The 27461-nt window shown below is 38.0% G+C and overlaps 1 protein-coding gene and 1 non-coding gene across 2 annotated transcripts; one reads left to right on the forward strand and one right to left on the reverse strand.

The window, feature by feature from the left end:
• Window positions 1-1077: 1077 nt before the first annotated feature.
• On the forward strand, window positions 1078-23124 carry LOC121953387 (otoferlin-like). Its single transcript, XM_042500449.1, has 42 exons — window positions 1078-1123; window positions 1595-1721; window positions 1836-1890; window positions 2062-2193; window positions 2301-2367; window positions 2482-2562; window positions 2650-2809; window positions 3475-3661; window positions 3797-3983; window positions 4381-4604; window positions 5880-5988; window positions 6320-6503; window positions 6798-6918; window positions 7020-7120; window positions 7830-7920; window positions 8016-8132; window positions 8245-8397; window positions 8509-8698; window positions 9688-9812; window positions 9893-10027; window positions 10964-11125; window positions 11228-11347; window positions 11451-11612; window positions 12078-12240; window positions 12414-12487; window positions 12638-12664; window positions 12767-12898; window positions 13122-13194; window positions 14884-15002; window positions 15141-15278; window positions 15503-15634; window positions 16154-16281; window positions 16397-16567; window positions 17055-17215; window positions 17397-17539; window positions 17689-17777; window positions 17980-18078; window positions 18229-18470; window positions 18660-18838; window positions 20100-20200; window positions 20877-21084; window positions 23077-23124. Exons 1-41 carry the CDS (start codon window positions 1078-1080, stop codon window positions 21055-21057), a joined length of 5388 nt encoding a protein of 1795 aa, XP_042356383.1. The 3' UTR covers window positions 21058-21084; window positions 23077-23124.
• A 3701-nt stretch (window positions 23125-26825) lies between these two features.
• trnaa-agc lies at window positions 26826-26898 on the reverse strand. The gene has a single exon. It is a non-coding gene; the product is annotated as a tRNA-Ala (tRNA).
• Window positions 26899-27461: the final 563 nt, after the last annotated feature.

A 27461-nucleotide genomic window follows, 5' to 3' on the forward strand; every position in this document is an offset into this window, starting at 1 on the left:
TTCTGAAGACTAATATTTGCTGTGTGAAAATGTTGAGCAGATGTTTTTGTTGGTTAGAATTTTGCAGAGACAGTCATCTGTGCATTTGAGGTTTCTTGCAGTTTTTTAGTTGCATGCTTTTTGGTGATTGTAAATGTCATGAGTGTTATTTCTGAGCAACATGCAGCTCATAAGGGTGTTTCATTATTTTGCAGGGTTTCAAGCATTGTAACAATTTTGTTGCGTACCTCTTTTACATTTTTGACTATTACATACAACTGTGAAATATTCAAAAAAGTAAAGAAAACATTTAGAAAAGAAGTGTCAGTCCTTCATCAATGTCTCTAGGTCATTTGTGCATAATCTTGAAAATGTCAATCTTGGAAATAATTAGCACACTTGATCACAGCAAACATTTTTGAACTTTTAAAATTAAAACTGCACCTGTGGAAAGGACACTTTGCTAATTAATTACAGCAGATTAATCATTTTAAGTGTATTATTTTCACAATGCTTGTGAAATGTATCCTCTTTAATTGATGTATTAAGGTCAGCCGATTTGAATAATTGAAAGGCCCTTTTGAAGGCTAATCCAGGGTGTGGTAGCACACAGACACCCCTCTTCAATGAAAGCACATAAACTGTACTTTAGTTCTGCCATGACACTTAAAAATACAGCATGTTTGCTAAGTCACACAGTATGTTTTGGCTTTGAATAAATATGCATTAAATGTTTTTTTTAATGCACTTAATAATTTAGGCATTTTCCAGTTGCTTTTAGAGGTTTTTTTAATAGCAATTAATTGTTGGCCTCCTTCTGTCTGTAAGATGTTGCAGTACAGAGTTGTGAATGTGCAGACAGAAGAAGTTGGGTTCTGACTGCAGAATATTCACAGAAATTTGGATTAGCATGGGAAAAAAATTAAGTTCTTTGTTTTTTTATTTATTGAAAGTAATTGGTAATTCAGATTATTAAGTAATTGCACCAACACAATGAATAACACTGTTTTATTCATGGAATTGCAAACCTTCTGTCTGTGAAATAGTTAATCACTTTAAAATTTCTTTCACAGAGCAGACAAAGAATTGTTTTGAGCCATGAAGCGCAGTAAGCACCGTGGACACAAGGAGGACAGAAACGGAGGTATCAGTAGCTGAGATGGATGACAGATGATTAGGTCAAGGGGAAAAAAAAGGAAATCCTGGCTGATATTACAAACTGCTGTTGGCCTACTGCCCACTTCAGCCTTCTACAGAACATTTTGTCAAACCAAAATACCAATTATTTTCTCTACAAATGCAGCAGTTACTTAACTTATGGATTTTTATGTTGCTGTTGAGCTGTAAATGACACAGTAGCTTTTTGGTCTACAGTAGACTATAATGCAATCACTAGTGCTAAAAATATTACACCTTTCTGCTTTTAAATGTCATACGTAACCATTATCACAAATACTTGAGTTTTATAAAAGCTCCCAGGATTAATAAAAAACTAAATGTGTAAGTAAGATGTATAATTCTGCAATAATTTATTAAACTTTCACTGTCTCCATTTTTATTTACTTTAATTTTGGTACAAGTTTTCCTTACTGTGTGTCTTTCATACAATGTCCAGATGAGCCAGCTATTCTTGAGACAGAGGACTTGGATCGTCAGGGCATGTTTATGGGAGGAGGCCCAGATCCAGACACCATCTCACTGGCCTCAGTCACAGCCGTCACCACCAATGTATCAAACAAGAGGCAAGCATGGTTCTGCTCTGTATTTGGCTGCCTTGTAAGCATGTGTATTGCTGTTGTTGCTTGAATCTAACAGAAAATTATCATTATTGTCTGACACTTTAATTTTTTTTACAGATCAAAACCAGACATAAAGATGGAGCCCAGTTCTGGAAGACCAGTAGATTACCAAGTAAGAGAAACCTTACCAGTCTTTTTTTTTTTTTTTTGGCCCCATAAATTATTTTATTTAGGTTGTGCAGATAAATTAATGACCAATCATTGTGGAATCTTAATGTTTTTAATATGACACAGTTGGTTCACAATCAGTCAGTCACTCAAATACTTGATGGTTTAATTTTAGGTCAGTGTGACAGTGATTGAAGCGCGGCAGCTGATTGGACTGAACATGGATCCGATGGTCTGTGTGGAGATTGGAGAGGATAAAAAATACACCTCAATGAAGGAATCAACCAACTGCCCATACTACAATGAAGTGAGTCAGTCATTACAACATACCATATATATTCATTTCAGTTTAATTTGTATCCACATTCAGGGTTGATACTAATATTGTTGTCACTCACTCCTCTCTCTTTTCAGTATTTTGTGTTCGACTTCCACGTCCCTCCAGATGTTATGTTTGACAAAATCCTTAAGTTGTCTGTAAGTTGTTTGATTCATAATAATGTAAGATAAAACTGTTTGAAGTAATCCCTTGTTTGCCAAAGACAAGCGTATTTAATGTCGCAATTTGTATTTCTTTGAACCAACTCTTAGGTAGTTCACTCCAAAAATCTCCTGCGCAGTGGAACACTGGTTGGAACTTTTAAACTGGATGTTGGCACAATCTACTCCCAGCCCGGTAAGGAATCAATTAAAAGATAGCTTTTTTATTATGAATTAATGACACATATTTTTCAATTAATTTGTCTCCTCTTTTGCATTGCAGAACATCAGTTTTACCACAAGTGGGCTTTGTTGTCCGACCCTGATGACATCTCAGCAGGTTGTAAAGGCTACGTGAAGTGTGATATTGCAGTTGTGGCCAAAGGAGACACCATAAAGACTCCACATAAGACCAATGAATCAGATGAAGATGACATAGAGGGGTAACAGTATATTTTCAATTGTATGATATTCTACTAAATATACACATTGTCTTATGACAAGTAAGACTCTCGACAGACCACAAACGGAGATTATTGAGCAGTTGGCAGAATTAAACAGAATAAGACATACAGTTACGTTTCGTTTATTGCTTATTTTTCAACATGACATCTGAGCCATTAATGCTGCTGTTTTATCAATCAAAATTTGCAGACCTACATTTCAAATATCTGAAAGTTCAAATGCCTTTTGTTGTTTGTTTGTTTCCTATATCTTTCTGCATTGTTATTACATCCACAGGCAATACAAATACATATTCAAGCAATAACAAAATATGTTACATTTTCAAAGCGAGAGTAAAATAGAGTAAAATAGATTAAGAAATTGTCCTATACCAAATATAAACTAGTTTCTCAGCCTTATTTTCATTTTGATTGACTCATAGTCTTTTTTTCTTCCTCATTTTCAAGGGATAACTATTAAAAAGAGCCGTAACAAAAGTATATACATCAAGAATAGGAGAGGTAAAGGGACAACAAAAAATTGAACGAATAAAAATATGTGCAACGGTTTACTTCATACAGTTTTATATGTGTTGTATGGTGACGTCCATATTATCATAACATCCAGTTATTTATGGTCGGTCCATGTCCCATTTCTGTTACAGCAATCTTTTAATACCAGAGGGGGTGCCTGCAGAGAGGCAGTGGGCTCGTTATTACCTGAAGGTCTACAGAGCAGAGGGACTCCCCAGAATGAACACCAGCATCATGGCCAATGTCAAAAAGGCCTTCATAGGGGAAAATAAGGACCTGGTTGATCCTTACGTCCAAGTACTGTTTGCTGGGCAGAAAGTAAGTAATCCCAAACATTCATAGCCCTGTTTTTATATCTGTCTAATCTCAGCCATGTCAACATATAAATTACACTGACCGAAACAATTCCTGAGTTGATTCAAATATTCACGTGGCTGTAATCTGTGATTACAGGGGAAAACATCAGTTCAGAAGAGCTGCTATGAGCCCATCTGGAACGAGCAAATTGTCTTCACTGAGATGTTTCCACCGCTGTGCAATCGCATGAAGATCCAGATCCGTGACTCAGATAAAGTGAATGATGTCGCTATGGGAACACACTTTCTGGACCTAAAGAAGATTTCCAATGATGGAGACAAAGGTGATGTACCATTTCCTCTTTTAATTAAAATCTTTTTTATGGAAATTTGTCAGTATATGTCAAAAGTACAATGCTAAATGGTCACTGCAGGAATATGATATAAGTACAGGTATATATCAACAGCAGCTGGCATAAAGTGAGTAAACACAAATAACCATTTTCTCTTTTAAAATGTTTCCTGTAAGTTCTCTTTCCTGAATTTCTGAAACATTTTTCAAAAGTTGGACTAGATTTGATTTGGATGTTAGGTCAGTTAGAGCAACTTATACACAGATGTAAATAATTAGCATGCAGTGTTTTTTCTTACTTTGCATTTCTACTGCAATTTTTTTTTTAAAAAAAAGTTCTACTCAAAGCTGTGAAAGCATCCATCCATGACTTGCACATTATTTCTCAGGCTTCCTCCCCACGCTGGGGCCTGCCTGGGTTAACATGTACGGCTCCACTCGTACCTACACCCTGATGGATGAGTACCAGGAGTTAAACGAAGGCCTCGGAGAGGGAGTCTCCTTCAGAGCTCGTCTGCTCATCAGCCTGGGTGTGGAGATCCTGGACCCCTCCTCGCCTGACATCACCAGCTCCACTGAGGTGCAGCTGGAGGGAGTACCCAACATCTCAGAGGTGGGTCCCTGTTTAGATGGGCAGCCATGCAGAGGAAGTCATTTGTGACTGCTGCTGACAGGTCATTGTGCTGCAGTTGTTGTGAATTATTAATTATCTGTATTTAGCCCACCTGGTGCATTATTAATATGCTGTTCACATTAATGTGGCTTGTTTTTGTTGGTGGACAATGTAAGTCACACAGCAAATTCAATTGAGCACAGTGGGATTGTAACCCTTAAGTCCTCAAGGATTCAGTTCACACAGTGTGATGGCTTGTATTACAGGGTCGTCATGACCACTACATTTCTTTCTAAGTCACCAAAGTGCGACAGATGTCAAAGGTTATTTGGTTTCTAACATATTGCCCCCCCTTAAGGTGGTTATGCTTTTGATGTCGTTTGTTTGTTTGTATGTTTGTTAGTCACATGAAAAACTACTGGCCTGATTTTCTTAAAAACTGGTGGAAAGGTGTTGCATCGGCAAAGGAAGAAAAGTAAATATTTTTGATAAAAATCCCAGGGGGGGATTTAAGAATTATTTTTCACTTTGGCTAACATTGTGAGATTGGGTATTTGGCTTAGACACAGTAAATTTCATACATATTAAATTCCAGTAGATAGTAGTAAAGTTCAATAGTGACAAAACATTGCTGATTGTAGAAATACAATTACTCCTTATCACAATCCACATGCAAAGGTATCAGTAATCCTCTATGCACATACTCGCTCAAACTTCATACAGAGAGCAGTGGTTATGGAGCAGTGAATGGTTTGAAACTAATGGGTGGCTATGGAAATGTAAATACGTGCATACCATGAAACTAATTATATTCTTACTCATATCTAAATGTCAATTAGCTGCAGTAAACTCCAACACAGATATTAATTCAGACTTGACTCAAGTCTTGAGAAAAGAAATTCCAACATACTGTTCTTGCTCAGCATCAAATTTTTGCCACTGTTGGATCAATATCTCCTTCAAAAAAATGACTCAAGCTATTTTTTTCCCTTTTGAACTCTTGAACTTTCAACGTTTTTGATAACAAGCTGCCACGTTTGTGATGCTATCTCAGTCCAAGGATTTGATATTTTTACATGTGTACATCATTTTGACACCAGTGTAATAGTTTTGGAAATATATTCAGACAAATAATGTGGTTGCACTGACACATCATAGAGGACTGGACTACTGGTCTTGACAGAGGGCTGCATTCTCCAAGTGCCCATTGGTTTTAATTAGAAAAAACTGAAGAGGTGAGACCCAAATTCTGACACTTGTTTGTGTATTTTACAGACCGCTACCGGGAAGGTTGAGGAATTTTTCCTCTTTGGATCTTTTCTGGAGGCCACAATGATTGACAGAAAGATTGGTGATAAGCCCATCAACTTTGAAGTCACCATAGGTATTTTCCATAACCTACTCTCTAGTCATATTTCCCTGATATCTCTTACTGTCTCATCCTGTGGCTCAAATTTAATCTTTGGACACTTCAACTCATTTTCAGTGACTTTTTTTTTCTGCAGAATTTAATGAGAAAGTTGCAAATTCTTCTTCTTTGCATCAGGCAGTTTTATGAATCTTCATAAGTGATTAACATTATAATGCTGGTGTTGTCTTTCACATGAATGAGAGCTGTTTTAAAGACCAGGTTGTTATCATGAGATAGAGGTGACGCACATTTAAAGGTGTGACTACCACTAGTGCTACTACTAACATAGCTTTCTTTGTGCCAGGTTATTATGGAAACGAGATTGATGGGGTTGCCAGGCCAAAAACAAAGGGGAAGAAGGGGGGAGGAGATGGTGACGAGGAGGAGACTGAACTCATCCACAACTCCAGCGAGGACGAGTTGGATGATGATGGGGACCTGACTTCAGTGGCAACTACTCCTCCCATGAAACCTGTCATCACTGATCGGTCAGAACAAAAACGTCACTATCACAGTTTGAAAAATAACCACAAACTACTGTAGTTAAAAAATAATATCATGAAAATGTCTTACTAAAAAGAAAAACTGATGCCTGAGCTATTTTTGCATCGTGATATTTAATTAAAATCACCAAAATATTTCTAAATAGTAAAAAGTTATACAAAATCTTGCCAGACCAGGAGTCATCATTGCTCATTTAACTTTTGCATATTAGATTCACTTCACTTTAGGGGGTTTATTTCCTCACTTTGATGAAATGTATTCCTTATTTGTATCCTCAGAAACTACTTCCACCTGCCGTATTTTGAGAGGAAGCCGTGCATCTACATCAAGAGTTGGTGGCAGGACCAGAGAAGGAGGCTGTACAATGCCAACATTATAGACAACATCGCAGATAAACTAGCAAGTCATACACTTCACACCAATAAGTAGATGATTAGGAAAAAGCTGAATACAGTTTCTAACTTTTGCTGAATGAGCCTAAACATCTGTTGCTTCTACAGGAGGATGGACTGAATGATGTGCAAGAGATCATCAAAACAGAGAAGAGCTACCCTGAGCGCAGACTGAGAGGCGTCCTGGAGGAGCTCAGCCAGGGCTGCAGGTCCGTAGACATAAACTTCCTCCACACATTGTTAATAATTAGCTGTTTATCAGTTTCAGAAAGACCAAATACGTAACAAACAGAGAAGAAGTAACCATGCTGCATTTTACTGTTTACTTACCTGTTTTCCAGTGTGTTGGTGTTGCAGAAACGTGACACATCAGTAAAAAAAGCAGAAAGGCATGCTTGTCTACTTGCAGGAGTTTATCACCTATTTTTAGCAAGTTTTCTGGCGTTAAAAAAAAACAGTATTGCATATTTGTGCTAATAGGGTATCTGACTCCCTTTTAGACTATTTTTGATTAGTCAGTTTTCCTTTTTTGGGTTGCCTTTCATTGTAGGTAGTTGTTGCCAGTGCTTAAATAGTGACTTTTTCTGCAGGATTCTCCACTATTGAATTAGACTTTCACCATCTGAAGGGACGTGAACCTGCAGTTGCATTTGTAGAACAGCCATTAGGAACGCTATCTCTGAAATGACCTTTGATGAGCCAAAGTCTCCTGTCACAAGCTAGATTTTCTAAAGCCTAAAAACAGAGTCAAAAGGAGGTGCAGAAGTCTGGTTTCCTCTTAGATCACCTAATATGTTGAAAGGTTATCAGGGAATTCTTGCTAAATGATGCAAAAAACAACAACAAGCTGCCTACCCCAGTTTTAAGTCTAATAGATTAGTACAGACTTTGAAACTGACTGATCTCCACTTCTTTCAGTCAGTTTCTTTCACTGGCAAACAAAGACCAGAACCAGTCTGGCAGAACCAAACTCGACAGAGAGAGACTGAAGCTGTGCATGTCAGAAGTGGTACGTCAGCTAAAAAGAAGCTGTTTTTTTATTTCACATTTTGATTGTTGATATATGTACTTTCTTGCTAAATTCTTGTCTGTTTTTTGGTTTAGGAGAGCATTGGCCAGCAAGCTAAAGCCATGAGGTCACAGGTGAAGAAAAGCACAGTGAGAGACAAAATCAAGTTGGCTCAGAACTTCCTCACGAGGCTGCGCTTCCTTGCTGATGAGGTGAGATCCAAAACTTTCTGTCCACCCGTTTTATGACTGATTTTGTTTGCTGTACATGGTTGCATCATTGTGGTCATTCCGTGTTTGATACAAGCGCTTTTTCTTGCTGCAGCCTCAACACAGCGTTCCTGATGTTTTCATTTGGATGATAAGTAATGGGAAGCGCATTGCTTACGCACGCGTTCCCTCCAAAGACATCCTTTATTCCAGTACAGAGGAGGAGACAGGAAAGGACTGTGGCAAAGTCAAGACACTCTTTCTCAGAGTAAGTTTTCACCAAATCTAATCTATTATGTATTTTGAACATTCCATCGAATTTCCTTTTACCCTCTGTGAATGATTTAATAATTTAGTTTATTTTTCTCATATACTTAAGATCCCTGGTAAGAAAGGTTTTGGGCCTGCTGGCTGGACAGTCCAGTCAAAGATAGAGATTTATCTGTGGCTGGGTCTGACGAAACAGCGCAAAGACTACCTGAACGGCCTGCCCAACGGATTTGAAGAAAATAAGTTGTCCAGAGGACCTGGCTTGCCGTGTTCACCTCCCATCAGCCTCACCTACATGAGTAAGGCCATCAATTAAGTATTTTTATTAATGTTAACTTTACACTTACATTAATGAGATCATGAGATAAATGGAAGAAGTGCTCACATCTTTTACATGAGTAAAAGTACCAATATTGATACTCTAGGGTGTAAAAATACTGACAATTTAAGTCCTTCATTTAAAAATTTACTCAAGAAAAAATACAAAAATACTAGCATCAAAATATACTTGAAGTACCAAAATTTAGAGTACTCAATATGCAGAGTTTGCCATTTCAGAATAATGCTCACCAGCAACATCCAGTCTGACCGATCTGCTCCCACAAATGTCTTTTTCTATCTAAGTTGTAATAGTTTCATACAGCAGTAACTAAAGGAGTGGCAGTGACATCACCAGCGCCTTTCTAAAAAGTTTGGAGGTTTTCAACCAGAAGGGTCGCTTTTTCTTTAGGCGGTCGCGTATCGTCACATACACTCTCTGGAAACAATTGGAGAAAGATTTTGGTGCTCAGAAAAATGTGGACGCAAACTTTAATGTTGCAGCTGGTAAACGAGGGGCTAATTTTAATAATGTTATTTACTGTTGGTTAATTTGTAAAAACATTTTCAGGGAATCAATAAATTTATCTTGGCCAAAAATAATATAACATGATTAAATTGTCGATTACATTTTGTATGTTTAATCTCAAAGTAACTATAGCTGTCAAATAAATATAGTGGAGTAAAAAGTTCAATATTTGCCTCTAATTGTAGTGGTGTATAATTATAAAGTGGCAGAAAATAGAAATACTTATTAAAGGTACCTTCAAGTGTACTTTAGTACAGCACGAGTAAATGTACCTACTTAAATTCAACCACTAGTTCAGTATGTTATCATTTGACAAAATTATGATAATTCCTCCCTTTAGAGACATAGAATTAATATAATTATTTTTTTTAAACAAATGTCTCTTGAAGTTTAATTTATGGACAAATTGATTCATATCTAAGCGTCTTTATCTGTCTGCAGTGAAACAGATCTTCCAGCTGAGGGTCCACATGTACCAGGCTCGCAGCCTGTTTGCTGCTGACAGCACAGGTCTGTCTGACCCCTTCGCTCGCGTCTTCTTCTCAACACAAAGTCAGGTCACTGAGGTGAGCACACTGAAAAGACTTTAGGAAGTCCGCTGTCAGCCTGAGATATGATTCACCTTTATGAAATATTTTGTTTCCAGGTGCTGGCTGAGACTCTGTGTCCGACTTGGGACCAGCTGCTGGTCTTTGAGAATGTCGAGTTGTTTGGGGAGGCCAGCGAACTGAGAGACGACCCTCCTATTATCGTCATTGAAATCTATGATCAAGACACAGTGGTGAGGGTTGCTTTGAAATAGAGACGCCTCTCTTTTTCCATTTGTATTAATGTGAGCAAACAGTCTACCATCGCACGGCTTGAATTACCAGATAGGAACAATTCTCCTCCATCCTTGTCGTCCTAATAATTTAACAGTCTGCCTGTCTTTCACTTGAAATGTTAGACTTAACATGTCCTTAATGAGTCTAAAAACAGAGTGTGACATGTCCTCAGTAAATGTATTTGTACATAGCAACTTGTTATGAAAAATATTTGAAAGAATGCTTTTTCTGACTGACAACTCTATATTTGCTCCTGACAATAACACCGTTGTTTTGGATGACCCTTTGGATAAGTAGAGTGTGGATTCTGATGGCTTGATGTACTGTAGAGGCACTATAATGTGTGCAGAGTAGATTGTATTGAAAGGCATGCAAGAGGAATAAGAAATGTCCTTAAGGATAAATGACCAAGTTATGCCTGTTGCATTCCTTTAAGTGACACTTTGTGCGTTTTGTATGTGGCCAACAGAGAACTGGGACTCTTAATAACCAATAACTGCAAGGGAGATTGAATTTTATGTAAACATATAGTACTAATTCAGTGATCTTTTGACATTACATAAATATGAATGTGTCTGTTTTGCAGTTAACTGGTTATTTTAGGGATGTTGTTTATTTGTTCATTTTTCTTTGGGGGCTCTTTTATCTGCAATGGTTTTTTTAACTAGTCTGCCTGGAAACATGTGCACCTCAAGCCATGTTTCTATTGCTGATAGGACAAATCAGATAATTAATGACTATACCATAAACAACCTTTTTGTAAATGAGGCCATTTTGATATGAACACTGACAGATTGGATATGGTAGGCTAAAAAGACCATTCTTTCAAATAATCAGTCATTATTGTTTTGCGATGTTGATATTAAAGGTTTTATTTATTGCTTTGTTTCCAGGGTAAAGCGGACTTCATGGGCAGAACATTTGCCAAGCCTGTGGTCAAGATGGCGGACGAGCACTATGGTCCCCCACGCTTTCCCCCCCAGTTAGAGTACTATCAGATCTACCGTGGGAACTGCACAGCCGGAGAAATGCTGGCTGCTTTTGAACTGCTGCAGGTTCGATACTTAGATATGAACACCATCTGAGGGTACTTTTAAGAAGAAGTTTACAGATAATATGAAAAATAAATTATTTAAAACACTTTTTCTTTTTGTTAGATTGGCCCCAATGGGAAAGCTGACCTGCCTCCCATAGACGGTCCCACAGATATGGATCGTGGCCCGATCCTGCCCGTACCACTTGGGATCAGACCAGTGCTCAGCAAATACAGGATTGAGGTGAAGACTTTGTTTTAGCTTTAACTTGACCAGTGTGATTTATTCATTAACTGAAAAGGAAAGTAAAACAACAGCACAATCACTGAGCCTCCCTGCCCCTCAGGTTTTGTTCTGGGGCTTGAGGGACTTGAAGAGGGTGAATCTGGCTCAGGTGGATCGGCCTCGTGTGGACATTGAATGTGCCGGAAAGGGAGTGCAGTCAGCGCTCATACCCAACTACAGGAAAAACCCCAACTTCAGCACCTTGGTCAAGTGGTTTGAAGTGGTACTTTATCATTTAAATTACTCCATTAATATTTGATTTTTCTTTTATTGAAGGTGCTGTGTGTAATACCTTGCCGCATGTCATTAATTGCACTAAAGATACATTTACTTAATAGCCAGTGTTAGATTATGTTTACCAGTCTAAAAAACATTGAAAGTTCAGCATCAAACCTCATCTCTTTACTCCCCAAGAGCTGTTTCCAGTGGTGGAAAGCCTCGCCAATGTTTCGTTGTGATTTGCTTTTCTCCATTACATTTCTTTTTTTTTTTTTGCTGCGGAACAAAGTTTCTTGCTGGGAATGGGTGGCTGTTATGGTGATAAACGTCACTTGTCAAGAGCTTACAATATAGCTACAATAGAGCTCCTCCATAATGAACATCAGAGAAGAAGCACTGAGAAGCATTCAGAATCAAATTCCTGTGAAATTATTCTCGTAAATCAAACTAATCCTGGATTTTGTGTTAGGATCTGCCTGAGAACGAGTTGCTTCACCCGCCGCTGAACATCCGAGTGGTGGACTGCAGGGCTTTTGGCCGCTACACTCTGGTTGGCTCCAACGCTGTCACCAGCCTGCGGAAATTCATCTACAGAGCAACAGACAAGCAGGCCAACAACTTTTCCACCACAGGTATACACTAAAACTTGGAGTCATTTTACACTGAAGTGCAGTTTTTCTTTTACATTATTGTTACTTTGGAACAAAATACAATAATCTAATTTGAACAGATAAAGTACAGTATGTTTTGCTGTGCAGTAACACGGTTTTTATAAATGACGTTCACTTTTTTTTTGATCTTTCAGAGGAAATTATTGTTGTCAACATGGAACCTGAGCCTGGTTTTAAGAAAATGGATACAGTGGTCAAACTTGACTCTGTAAGTTCATTTTTGCAAATTTTATGTCCCCTTTATTGAAAATTTTAGACCCAGTTTAAATAACAATGCTTAAAACAGAAAGCATTTGTACACTAGAAAGCTAACAAAAGTGACATTGTTTGACATTATGCAATCTGTTTTTCTGCCTAGTGCTCTGATGCTGTTGTCAAAGTTGAGGTAAGCGAAATGCTTCACTATTAAATAGTCAAAAAACAAAAGATTTTATGTTGTTGAGAGATGATTTTTTACTGATTTGTTTAATGTATGTGGTATAAAAAGGATGATGACAAGGATGGAAAGGGGAAAAAGAAGAAGAGGAAGAAGGGGGATGAGATGGAAGAGGAGGAACTCGACGAGAGCATGTTGGACTGGTGGTCCAAATATTTTGCCTCCATTGAAACTCTGACAGAGGCGAGTAACAGGGGAACAGTGCAGACATTTAGAGTCTTTTCCTCTTTACTGGCTGCAAAGCTAGATAAAAATGAACTACAGAGTATTATGCTTGCTGAAATTAATTTCTCTTACCTTAAAAAAAACATGATGAACTCAGATCTCAACCTAAGTATCTTGAGGAAACTGGATCTTGTTTTGGTCTTGATGAATCCAGCTGAGAAATTATCTTCTGCTCCTACAGACTCTCAAGGCTCAAGAAGCTGCTCTGTCAGATTCAGAGGACAAGGATGAAATGGACATTGCTGATGGCGGAGGTACAACCATATTAAACAGCAAACAAGACGTCATACATTACAATGTTTTTATTATCCAGCATGCTTTCCTGTGCCATTTTGTCAGCCTTAAACCAAGTAGTAGCTACAAGTACTCGTGTTCTTAATGTGGAGTAGCAAATTTGTGATGTTTTAGTGCCGTATAAGGTCATAAAATATCCACTCAAATACTTTCTATAGATTATCTGAAGTTTCTTGCAGCAATCATCTCCCATCTAACCAAAAACCACAATACATGTACTTGCTAACACTGAGCATCTGAATAGTGTTCATGCATGTTCATCTTTTATGAGCTCACTAACTCTTGATTGTTTTCTTCTACAGTGCAGTAGTGACCCTCGTAGCCCTCGTAGCCAGAGAATGCCTCCATTTAGATGCAGACATGAATCCAAATTTCCATAAGTGGGACAGCCGCCTTTTCTCTCCCATAAATGCATATTAACCATATGCTTGCCATGAAAGTTGTCAATGAAAACTTACAGTAAATCAGAAAACACATACATTTTTTGAGATAAATATGAAAGGTTTGATTCTGTGCTTTGCCAACCCGGCTGCACAGAATCAACTATTTATATGACAAAAAAAATCTCAAGCATTAAACTGTAGTGTGCACATAGAACGTATAAATGAGGTGGATGTAGTCTGAAAAGTGAAGCTAATGTGGAGGTGCCTCAAACCTGCATTCTTTTTAATGACCAGAAGGGGGCGACTCCAGTGGCTACAAAAAGGAGTCTGATTGTATACAAGTATATGACAAAATGACCTGACCTCTCCCTTGATTTACTACCTCAGTAAATGTTTTTCTAATGAGCTTATCATATCAATCATTAGTTTCATACTTCCTCAATATAGCTTGAAGTCAATTTTGTAAATTAGGGTGTCATTTATAGTCAAACAGACAATATAGATAGATGAATTGATAGATGATTAGCCCTTCCAGAAATCCACTGTGTTGCCGTATAGCAGCAGCCAGATAAATAAACAGAAAACACTAGCTTCATCAAACAGACATAAAAAAAAAACTTCCCCAAAGTGTTCCCCAGGCCTAAAGTCAAAGATGATTTATTTTATTTTCTTGGTGTTAAAATTAAACAGCAGGGTATGTTTTAGGGCATGGCTGCCTTGAGATGATGACCTGTCAATCAGGACAGAGGAGTAGCATTGCATATCCTCAACGCTCTATCCACTGATCCAAATATAGTTTTTCTGGCTCCGAAAAAGGCAAGATGCCAATTGCCAAAACGCCAAACTCCAGGTTTGAAAGAGTAGCCCACAAACTAATGGGTGATGTCACGGTGACTACGTCCACTTCTTCAATACTGTCTATGAGTACGCACTGTATTATATGGTGCATATTACTGTACATGTACTTTGGCATGATTTGGCTGTGGATGATAATGTCAATAAGCAGTCAAGTTGTGGGTTTGTCTTTAATGAGCTTTAAGGAGACTCTGCAGCATCCTGCGTGGAGGATCCTGTCACACGACCAAGTTTCCCCACTGAACTGTATACTTCAGTTGTATACAATTCAATGGTGTGCTTGTTGTATACAGTAACAGCTGGTTTTGGCAACTTTCATGTGGAATTCATGTCTCGAGTGCTCTGCTCCTCCAACCCCCCCACACCCTGCTCCCCCTCTCCGCTTCGTCCTCACCGCTAACCTGTACTCAGATATCAAACCTGATGACTCTCCTGTAAAAGGCACCAAGAGAGGAAAAGGAAAGAAGGAAAAGAGGAGGGCGGGAGGCGATCCATTTGAGAAGAAAAAGCCGAAGCTGGATGAGCTGAAGGTAATGGACTCAGAGCTAACGCTTAAGCTGAAAGCAATTATAACTTTTATATTGTTGCTTTTGTCCCACATTCTTTATTAAAAAAAAGACATCAGTCAGCTGGATTTATGTCGCTATAAATCTGTGTTTTCAAACAAGGTGTACCCTAAGGAACTGGAGAGTGAATTTGACAGCTTTGAAGACTGGCTCCACAGCTTTAACCTGTTCAGGGGGAAAGGTGGCGACGATGATGACCAAAACGTAACTGATGAGGACAGAATTGTTGGAAAATTCAAAGTAAGAACAAAATATTTAGAGATGCAATCCATATTTTATTCTTCAGTTACATCACTTATCTGTATCAACCTTTTTAGAGGACAAGCTTGTTATAGATCACTCATTTGTTTCACTACCTTGAGACAGCGGCAGACAGTAGAGAATGCAAAACATGTTCTATAACAAATCTTATGTAACATTTTTTTGCACTATAACAATTAATTTGTTTGACTGTGTCTCTTTAGGGCTCACTGTGCATGTACAAAGTCTCGGATGACATGCCCAGAGACATGAGCTTCGACTCCAACATGGGAATGTTTCAGAACATTCCTCACAACGATCCCATTAATATCCTCGTCCGCATCTACGTTATTAGGGTAGGTCTGCAATTCAAGCATTTATTATTGTTACTTTATAGTAGAAGACTGGACACCGAAATGTGGTCTCACCCACTTTATGTTACACACAGACAATTTATGAACTGATATTCAAAATATGGAAATTAGAATATAATATAAGCAATAAAATTGAACAAGCTATATAAAAGGAGAACTAAAAGAAGAAATACAAAGAAAAAATTAATTATGTATACAAAGAATATGAAGTTATGTCTATTTTATACAGATGTGCAGAAATATACAGTATCTGTAATCTGAGGGTTTAAAGATCAAAAATCTTATTTGACTGGTTTACTCCCTTACTCCCGCACTTTGAGCTGCATTTCATGTATGAAAAGTGCTATATAAAGACATTTTAATTATTACATCATTATTAAAATGATACTGTAAATAAATAACTTTGGTTATAAGGATTTACTACATTTTAATAAGTTGTAGATATCTCAGGAAATGCTCAGACTATCTATCTCACACCCATCTTGTCTGTGTATTTGGTAGGCAACTGATCTGCATCCAGCTGACATTAATGGGAAAGCTGATCCATACATTGCAATCAAACTGGGAAAGACCGAGATCAAAGACAAAGAGAACTACATCTCAAAACAGCTGAACCCTTTGTTTGGCAAGTAAGTACAAATGCTTAGCCTTTGATAATAGTATATGTTGTTTTGACTGTATCATGCATTTTTTTTTTAAATATGCGTGAAAACCTGAAAATTGCTGCATTTCTCATCTTATCAGATCATTTGACGTGGAGGCCACATTCCCGATGGATTCCACTCTGACGGTGTCAATTTATGACTGGGACCTGGTGGGAACCGATGATCTAATTGGAGAAACCAAACTCGACCTGGAGAACCGTTTCTACAGCAAACACAGAGCCACGTGTGGTATTTCATGTAACTATGCCATGTAAGAATCAAAGGCCTAACTTCTTGTAGCAGTGTGTGTTAGATTGTGGAAAATGATGGTTAATTATTCAATATAATTAAGTTTTCATAGTTGTATGTGTTTTACATGGTAAACATAAAATGTATAAAAGAAGTTGATGTGGCCTCTGCACTCCTTTAAATGGCCAGCAGGGGCAACTACTGGTTATATTCAAGTCAATTAAATTCAGCGAGGCTTTATTGGCATGACCATGTTCAAACAGTGTTGCAAAAGCACATTTTAACAGGCGGTTTAAACAGAGAACAGCACAGTTTTTTAAAAATGAAACTAAAGTCTATGAGAAAGTCAATTTGAAAATTACCCTAATTTTCATTTGATTTATTACCTCATGAAACATCTTTCTTACGAGTTTATGGTTTCAAATGCTAGTTTCCTTCTTACATATTGAATGGTTATCATAGGTTTACGTGATGCAGGTAACTGTAACTGACTCTGTTCTTTTCTGTAGCCACGGTTACAATGTGTGGCGGGACCCAATGAAACCTACACAAGTCTTGGCTAAGCTGTGTAAGGACGGCAAACTGGACGGGCCTCACTACGGCCCTGGAGGAAGAGTGAAGGTGGAGAACCGCGTCTTCATGGCACCAACTGAGATAGAGGATGAAAATGGTGAATGTTAATTTCACTCATACCCTTTTGTTTTTCCCACTGAGTTCAACTAATGACGTTTCTTTATCATGATTTTCTTGACTTAATGTGGAGCAGCAGCTAATTGCCTGAAAGTAAAAAAAGCAAACGTGTGATTTTAAATTTGTATTAAACCATCAACCACACTGATGATGTTTTTCAGGTTTAAAGAAGCAGACGGATGAACATCTGGCTCTGACCGTGTTGAACCACTGGGAACAAATCCCACGGGTCGGCTGCAAACTTGTCCCAGAGCATGTGGAGACCAGACCACTGCTCCACCCTGACAAACCAGGAATTGAACAAGTATGATGCACAGTGGACTCATGCTGGCTCCACTCCAGCCAGCTACTTCTATTAATCAAGCCTCTTTTCACTTTAAGTTTTTTTATTGATTTTATTTTTTTTTTTTACATCCTTAAAGCCCTTAATAGCTTGTTTTTGTTTGCTTTTAGGGTAGAATTGAGATGTGGGTGGATATGTTCCCCAAAGATATGACTGCACCTGGACCTGCTCTTGATATTTCACCAAGGAAACCAAAGAAGTACGTTCTCTAGTCAAAATTTCAGTTTACAGCATTTACATACACTGTATGCATTTTTAGCCAAACAGTGCTGATTAAATCCAAAAGCTAGAAGAATGCTCCTTCAGCTTTTATCTAAAGAAAATGTATCCTTGCAGGCTTTTTGCTTGTTATCATTATTGTTTAGTGTTTTATATATCTTGTAATTTTTGCATGTGTCCAGGTTTGAACTGAGGGTGATCGTCTGGAACACAGATGAGGTCGTCCTGGAGGATGATGATATCTTCACTGGCGAGAAATCAAGTGACATATTTGTGCGAGGGTGACTATAAGCTCTATGTGTTTTGATACTTTATTTTTCATATTTTTTTTATTTATCCCTGTCTTTACATATTTGAGCAAAACCAGACTAAAACATAATACAATCTGATTCAAGATTGTGAATTTATCCATCACCTTTTTTCTGCATCAGCTGGTTGAAAGGGCAACAGGAGGACAAGCAGGACACAGACGTCCACTACCACTCTATCACTGGGGAGGGCAACTTCAACTGGCGCTTCGTGTACCCCTTCGACTACCTCATGGCTGAGGAGAAGATCGTCATCTCAAAAAAAGAGTCCATGTTTGCTTGGGATGAGACTGAATACAAGATCCCAGCACGTCTTAATCTGCAAGTGTGGGACGCGGACCATTTCTCTGCAGATGACTTCTTAGGTGCAGTGAGCAATCATCTGTTATAACATTTGGCTTCATGAATTACTGTTAATGCCACAGATGTTGCTTATGGGGTGCTTGATAGCTTTGATTTTTGAATTAAGTTTGAGACATGCATCTGTTTGTTCCACCACGCCAGTGAAGCTGTCTGGCATTTAACTTGTTGAGTTGAATAATGTCTCTTTAAAGGTGCGATTGAGCTGGACCTGAACCGTTTTCCACGTGGTGCGAAGACTGCCAAGCAGTGCACTATTGAGATGGTGACAAATGAAACAGAGATGCCCATGGTCTCCATCTTCAAACAGAAGAGGATCAAAGGATGGTGGCCTTTTGTGGCCAGAAATGAAGAAGACGAGTTTGAACTCACGGTAGGTCAAAGTAAAAAGTAATCCAAAATGCAAGAATAGTTGGTTACTGTTAATAAACAATAATGCCAGCAGTAGAAAAATGTCCATTTTCAATTGCAGTTTTGCTGTCATGTACTCCATTATATAGACTTGTTCAGTCTTTGGGTCCACATTGTTGGTGAAGGTGCTTTCCTTCAGTTTACAGTTATGATTTTTCCTCCTAACAACAGGAGTATACGCATCATATACCTCTGATCTTTTCCCATTACATTTTCTTGAGGTACTCCCCGTACAAACAACATAGGATCCATTAGAATGGCAATATTTATTGTCTTTTCAGTCTCCCTGATTGCGTTTCTTCGACACTTTGTCTGCAATTTTCCTAGGTTCCTCTTGGAGGTGTGTTGCTTATGTTCTGACACCTGGTTACTACCTTTTTATAAAGTCCTGACCTCATTTAAGGGCCATGCTCAAGAACGTCCTGAACACAACAAAGCGGTCATAGTAACCATTTGGGCTGGAGATTAACTTGCTTTAAATTACCTGCTGCCTAATGTATCCTGCATCTGTTTGGAGTGTTGGTTGTGCACGTCATAAATTAACACGACATGTTTGCAAGATGTATAAATGGTAAGGACAATATAATACACATGCTTGCTTCATTTAGCAGCCTGGCATGCCATCTGCAGTAGCCCTCCTGTGCCTGCAGTGAGCTCAGAATTTATTTAATAACCTCAAGTTTTGCCATATATTATTTTTATATCTTGCAAATCTACAAGTTCTGCACGGTCTGAGTTCTCTGGTTTACCTCCTTGTGAAATTATTAAATAACAGCTGTAGTACAAAGGCAAGTAAGTGAACTATTTGGTTCATGATTCAGCCATTTGTCTTTATGAATGTTTTGTTCAAAGAGCAAGTATAACTCCAGCCTCACTCGCAACACTAGCAGAGACCGTGAAAAAAAATAAGCCTCTTCACACACAATTGAGTTAAATAGCGTCTGTCGCGTTCATGACACCTCCCCTTTCTTGTGGACCAAACATTGCCAGTAGAAGGAAAACATGTCACTTATTGTGGGTCATTTTCCTGAGAATGTCACCACAGACACCCCGTTCGAAATACTGCATGGAGTTTAATCTGGGGGCCATAGGCTCAGTCAGCGTTGTGTTAGCTTATTCAGTAATAGAAAGTGACTTAACACATATCTTTAAGTGATAAGCGCTGAGATTATGAAAAAAAGCTGAAAACCTGGTGACTGAGAGTTTGTTTTTTGTCCTTTAAGGGAAAAGTGGAAGCAGAGCTGCACCTCCTGACAGGAGAGGAAGCAGAGAGAAGCCCAGTTGGTGAAGGACGCAACGAACCAGAGCCACTGGAGAAACCCAAGTATGACGTCTGTTCTGTTATCACCCCACTGTCCACATTTTTATCACTGTCCACTCTACTGATCTATTTTTCTCAATTACATTGCTCATTTTATTCCATGACTTGGCTACTTTTCAACCTCACCAAAAACACACAAAGACGCAGGAGTACATATTGTTTAGCTGCTGAAAGTCTAAAAGGTAATCTAACGCAAAACAGGCCAGAAATAACAAAATAAATACTATGAAAAATAAATTAATAATAAATCTTTGAATAAATAAAAAGATAAATCTGTCATAAACAAAAAAAAAGTGAATTCTAAACCAAACTTAAAACAAGCATAAACATATTTTTAAACAATTATAAAATGACATAAATATAATAAATAAAACAATTTCCGAAATGAGGAAAGACATTTTTACACATTTACGTCAACCAACTTCTGGACTTGTACCTAGGATCTTCTTTCTTTACATGGTAAGTTGCTGTTTCCGTTTATCTTTTGTTTATTTCTACCTAGAGCCACCTATAAATTATCATAATATTGTAAATTGTTTATTTGTCTTAACTTTTGCTTTGTCCTAGTTTCAGTAATGTCAGCTATTTTATATTTATATTAGGCTTAAACAGAGAGCAACAATAATGGTCCAAAATGCAATAAGTGCGTATTATTGAACGTGCGTTTTTGTCCTTGCAGCCGCCCGGACACCAGCCTCCTGTGGTTCCTCACTCCCTTCAAGGCCATTAAACACTTGGTCTGCAACCAGTACAAGTGGCTGGCCATCAAGATTGTCACTGCTCTCCTGCTGCTGGCCATGCTGGCTCTTTTCCTCTACAGCATGCCTGGTTACATGGTCAAGAAAATGCTTGGAGCTTGAGATGTTGCTCAGACACCTCTGCAGAAGGTTCCAGCAATTTCACTAACCAGATGGCTTCTCACTCTTCTCTTTTCTACTTTCTGTCTGCATTTTCCCTTCAATCTTTTCCCCAAAATCAAAAATACACATTTTTCTTCTGACCTGTAGAGTTATTTATGATTCTAGATTGTTTTGATGTGAGTGGCAGAGTATTAGCGATATCGGCTGTAAAGATGTCTTCCTTGTCTCCAATATAATGGAACTAACTGGAGTTTTCTTTCTACTAAACTTCACCTGCCGACAGTATCAACACTCAGAAGGAAGCGTGCATCTAATCATGGATGAAAGGCTCGTGCTCGTGACAGCACAAGATGTAAACATGAATTGCGTCCTCCTTGACAGAGTTGTCGATGCATGCTTCCTTCTGCAGGGTGATACAGTTAGTGGGTGTAGTTTAGCAGAAGGAAACAACAGTAGGTCCGGGTTAGGATTTCTGGAAAGAGACGTTGCTATTGAGATCTTAATTTTTAAAAAAAAAAATTTTTGGCACCACAAGCTGAGTGCCCTATACGGCTGATATCTGATATCTAACGGTCAGCAACTCACACTAAAACAATCTAGATCGATAAATAGCACTACAGGTGAGAGGAAAAATACATATTTTTGATTTTGAGGTGAACTGTTTCTTTAAGTAGACCTCTAGTCATTTGAGGAATTAAGATTAAAAAAGTGAAACAACTTGCATTGTTCAATATATGCTTTCAGAAAGCATATCCTCCTAAATATTAGAAATTAGTTTATTGTTTTGGATATTGCTATATTGACTTTGAGATATTGGGTGATTAAAATAGATTCTTTGAGATATTCAGTGTTCATAGAACACGTTTTGTGTTACCTGAAAAGCTGCACTTTATATTTAGTGAAGTATCAGTCATTTGAAGTGGGTTTTTTTTGCCATAATTTTAACATCAAGTGAAAATGAGTACATGCATTTAAAATAGATTTGTGTCTTTCAAAATCACAATATGTGGTGCTTTTAAGACATAAATAACTCCTAGGGTAAGTTAGAGCTTCTTTCGAGATCAGTCCTGGTTAATTCGGAGTGTATCTCACTCGATCAAGAAGTCATAAACATAAGAGGCAGCTGCCTGCAGCAGGGGTTCTGACATACATCTGCATGAAACCAGCCATCCCTGTGGTAATGCTCGATGTGCAGTACATGAAATTAAATATAGTTTTTCATTGTGGTGGTTTGGATTTCTTTTCTGTTTTTGTCAATGTTCTGGTCAGGTTTGCACTGATTTACTTTGGTTTACACGAATGTTTGCACTTCTTGGAAACTAAGAGTAAAAGATCTAATCTGTCTTAACACTCGTGTCCATATGTACATATGTGCATTGGTCACTGTGATCATTCCTCTTGTCCTCACTGTGGCTGTGAAACAATGCCTTCCAAATGTGACTCTGATGAGAGAGATGAGGAACACACTGCAGTGCTCAGTCCATGCAAAATGCTTTTCAAAGTTTAGCCAAATGTAACATGAGGCTTCAGCAGTCGCGAGAAGCCAAATCCAGTGAGTTTTTTCCACAGTTTCTAGCATGCAGTTTTTGTTTTTGTTTTCCCAAACATAACTTGAGCTGCAGAGGACGGATAGTAACTGGAACTTTTGAAGATATCCTCTTGTTTTATCTTAACTATGGCCTCATACAAGCTTCAACTAGATGCTAGGAGGCACTTTTGCATGAAATGAGGCCTGGATTTCGCTGTTTTTTTCTTGCTGCAGAGTCACAATGAAGCAATTACTTAAGCAGACACTATGTGACCACAGTGAACAAGAGGAATCATTTCACAATCAACACAGCTGATACATGCAGTCTGTAATAACAGGGCTTAAACACCGGAAAATCAAGAATGCTGTGGAGATATCATTAGGTTTTCATTCAGATTAAATCAGTTCTTTGTAGGAATCTGTGTACATTATCTTAGATTGTTAATTGTTTGGCATTCTGTAATTCTGTTTACGTCTTTGTTCTCCACCAGCCGTCCAGATATCGCCCTCCTGTGGTTCCTCATCCCTTTCAAAGCCGCAAAGCATTTGATATGTGACCAGTATTTTTGGCTGACCATCAAGATCGTCTCTGTTCTCCTGCTGTTGGCCATCTTGGCGCTTTTCCTCTACAACATGCCTGGTTACATGGTGAAGAAAATGTTGGGAGTCTGAGTTCAAACCAGCAGATGATATCCTTTTTCAGAGTGTGAATTCAGTAGTAACTGTAATTGTTTAATTTGTGAACGTTGTGCAATTTACCATTCACCATCCATTGAGTGCATTCATCATTTGTTGTTAATGTAGTTCAATGTGTACAAATTTCAACACATAGCTACTGTTAGTGTGACAACTGCAGTTTTTCTTGTTTATGAAATGTTTTCTTTTTCGTTGAAGTCAGTTGATTCCCTTTGCCTCACCGATGAAAGAAAAGAGATTTTGTAGCGTAGATGTCTTGTGTTGGAGTTCAGATTTTCATGCTTGGCCATTGTTTCCTGTCCATGTTACGTGTCTGTGTATAATAGTTCAAGTTTGTGCATAAAATGACCTCTGGTTGTCCTGTGTATATATGTCTTTGTGTATGTATGTGTATGCCTTTGGAAACTGAAACGACTGCGTGTGCGTTATTATATCACTTAAACGCGTGGCTCAGTCTCGCATATGCATTTCAGTTCATAAAATAAAGTAGTAGTAAGCTTTATTTTTTTAAACTTCCCAAGTAAAAATACTTATTAGCTAATACTAAAATGGTTACTTAGTTGCATTTAAGTCAAATGATGATAACCACATCAATATGAATACACTCAGCTATTCTCTTTCTCAAAATAATGACTCGTAAACAAAGCTGCCATTATGCCGAGTCATTTTTTTTGAGAAACTAAGTAGTTATTTTAAGAAGGTTTCTGTATATTTTAAAATACTAAGTAATTATTTTGACAGTTTCTCATTATTTTTGAGATGCTCAGTTATCAGAAAATGTATCACTATTTTGAGATAGTCATTTTGAGGAACTAAGTTATTTGAGAAAATTTCCCATTATTTTGAGATACTAAGTCATTATTTTGAGATTAAGTCATTATTATGTGAAAGTTTCTCATTGTATACTTTGTATACTGTATAAGTCATTATTTTAAGAAGCTAAGCCATTTAGATAAAGTTTCTCATTTTTTTGATGAAATTCCCCATTATTTTTCAGACACTAAGTAATTATTTTGAGATACTAAGTCATTATTTTCAGAATATTTCTTATTATAATGATGTAAAAAAAATCTTTCATCACACTGGCAAAAATGGGCCTCAATTCAACTGTTAGATGTTCTAAAAAACTACAAATCCACGAAAAACTACTCTATATTAAAGACGGTCCGTGAAATTATGAAGTCACAACTGGTTTAGGGGGGTGATTGTCAATCTTAAGTTGTATTTCTACTTTGTTACTGCACCACTTATACATACATGTCATTTGGAAACCAATTGATATTTTTAAATTAAAATTTCTAACATACTGTTTGTCTCTGTGCTCCACCAGCCGTCCAGATATCGCCCTTCTCTGGTTCTTGATCCCTTTCAAAGCTGCAAAGCACCTGATATGTGACCAGTACAGATGGCTGACCATCAAGATCGTCACTGCTCTCCTGCTGCTGGCCATCTTGGCTCTTTTCCTCTACAACATGCCTGGTTACATGGTGAAGAAAATGTTGGGTGCTTGACATACCTGCTTGATTTTACTATTTCACACACAAAATCATTATTTCACACATAGAATCACTTCACTTGTACATTGCTCTTGTGTTCATGAGTAAGTTTTTTGTCATTTGTCAAAAGATGCTCTCAAGTGGTAGATTATAAACAGAATGGCCACCGTACGCAAAAAGGCCAGTTTATTCTCATATTGATGTATAATCACTAGGATCCATTACAGCTATGTAGTGGTGCAAATTTGTTATTATTTCTTTAAGAAAGTATAGTTTTATCTTGCTTTAAATATTATAATTATTGTTGTTCTTGTGGTTTGTGTTGATGTTGCTTTTGCAAGGTAAGGCTGTCACCTTTGTGCTGATTTATTGTGAACTCAACAGTTTGTCAAGAGTGTGCAGTATTTGTCTGACTTTTGAATTTGTGAATAAAGGAACAACTACAAACGTTTCTACTGTTAAACATCATCTGTCTGGTCATCTGTTCACATAGCCTACATGGCTGCAATGGCACCAACACCAAATGCTCTCCAGTGTTGCTCAGTGGCAGCAGGTTTCATGTCTTCAGCACTACATGAAATTTCCCACTTAAGTTATTTTTCAAAAAATGTAAGGTTTAAATAGTTTTTAAAAGCTGTATTCAACTTTTGCTCCGTGTGTAGATATAAGCAGCTCATTCCCAGGAAACAAAAAAAACCCTAATTTTATTCACATGATTATAAACAAATGAAAACATACTCACGAATATTATACACCCTTTATGCCAATAGATGCCCCTAACTCCTACATACTTGACCCTGAACTACTTTATATATTGCTGGACGATTTAATCCAGGGGCTGTTTCATATTTTATAATTTATTCTATTTTTTTTTTTATTTTATTTTAATCTTTAAAGCAAATATTCGGTATTCCGGTCGCAAATAGGTGTACTGTTAACCATTACTGTGGGCCTACGTGGCGAACGTGGGGCTCGAACGTCTTGCGTTAGCATTTTAACCATCTGACGTCATTCGCTCTGGGATTGGCTCATTTGATTGGCTATCCGCTGTGAAAAAGGTCACGTGCAGTGGAATGCCCTCTTGATTCGAACGTCAACGTTTGGACGGAAATGTACACCTTTAGTTTAACGGCCGCGAAAGCCACCGCGAATAAGTCTGCGACCCGACGCACAATACCAATGACGGGACGTAGAGCTAAATTTGACTAGTTCAGTTTAGTTTCTGTAAATGGAAACTTTTAGCACAGTATGCTATCACTGGAAGCGACGTTAGCTTGGGGGAAAAACAACTACGCGCTGGCTAACGTTTGTTTGTTACTGGTATCCGTCCGCGATTAGAAACGGAATGAAAAAGGTAATGTACAGTTTATTTTGCCAACATTTTAGACTGTAATATGCCCTATAACGTAGCCATTTCACCTTACTCCCCCATAAGAATCCTCATTTGGGGGGTTTGCTATTTCAGTATCTCCCTCCAGTCTCTAGAAATTTCTCTAGGCCTCTCATAGCAGCCCTAAACACATAAATGATGCTGTGCTGCTATCTGCTGGTCCTCAAAGACACTGCTGGTTAATTTTCTGAAATGATAATGTGATATTCCCTAAACCCAACTTTCGTTTAATTCCGCATTGGCTGTATTATTATTGGAATAATTCATTTTTAATGGCACCACTGCAAAAGGTCTTGAGCTTTCATATAACGTTAGGGAGTAGTTTAGACCAGAACATAGCAAAGCAAGACCTTAGAGTAGTAAATACGATGGATAATGTTTGATTTTATTCGTGTTAACTCATTGACGCACTTTATTAATGTTAGTTTGTTCGTGTTTTCCATGTAAGCAACTATAAACTTTGAATGAGGGGGACGAGGAAGCCCGACAAAACACTCAAACGCTGCAGTTTCTAATACGTTAGATAAAAGTAGTCCGTTAACGCGGAAGGATAACATCAGTGTCGCTCTTTCGAGGTGTGTTTTTTACCGACATAACAGTGAGTCGAGGGGACCTTTGATAACTAATGCAGTTTGTTATCGAGGACCAAAAGTGTGTTTGGAGGATGCGGGCATCGATCCCGCTACCTCTCGCATGCTAAGCGAGCGCTCTACCATTTGAGCTAATCCCCCGGTTGTTATCGTTGATGGATATAGCCCAATAGAAATTGCACCAATCGCATTTCACGTTAAGGATCATTGAAGATATTTCAACATTGGTTTTATGTTTTACTGTATGGATGTGATATGGTCGAAAGACGGAACTGGACACGAAGTCTCGACTCCGCAGTGTGAGCATGCCCATTAAAACTTTGACCTGCACACTGAGAAAGGTGACTGGCTCATAAGGGACTGTTCGCTATATATCAGAGGAGGGGGTTTATTTGTTTTTCTTTGTAAACCAAATATTGAAAAAAGATGTTTGTTTAAATAACCAGTCAAATTTATGTTGTTTTTTATTTTTCTTAATTTATTTTCTTAATTCTAACAGTGTCTCCGTTCTTCGCTCATGAGTCATCAGAAGAGTGACGCTCAAGATTAAGGAAATTATTATTATATATTATTATTATTAGGAAATATTTACAGTATTACCAGAACCTGGTAACTTTGCATACACCTGGGTGTAATTTTTATGCACAGTTTGGAGCAGCAGTAAGCTGTAAAGTGAATCAAGTATCCATGATAAAGAAAGCAGC

Source organism: Plectropomus leopardus, chromosome 14, assembly GCF_008729295.1.
Source record: "Plectropomus leopardus isolate mb chromosome 14, YSFRI_Pleo_2.0, whole genome shotgun sequence".
Lineage (NCBI taxonomy): Eukaryota > Metazoa > Chordata > Actinopteri > Perciformes > Serranidae > Plectropomus > Plectropomus leopardus.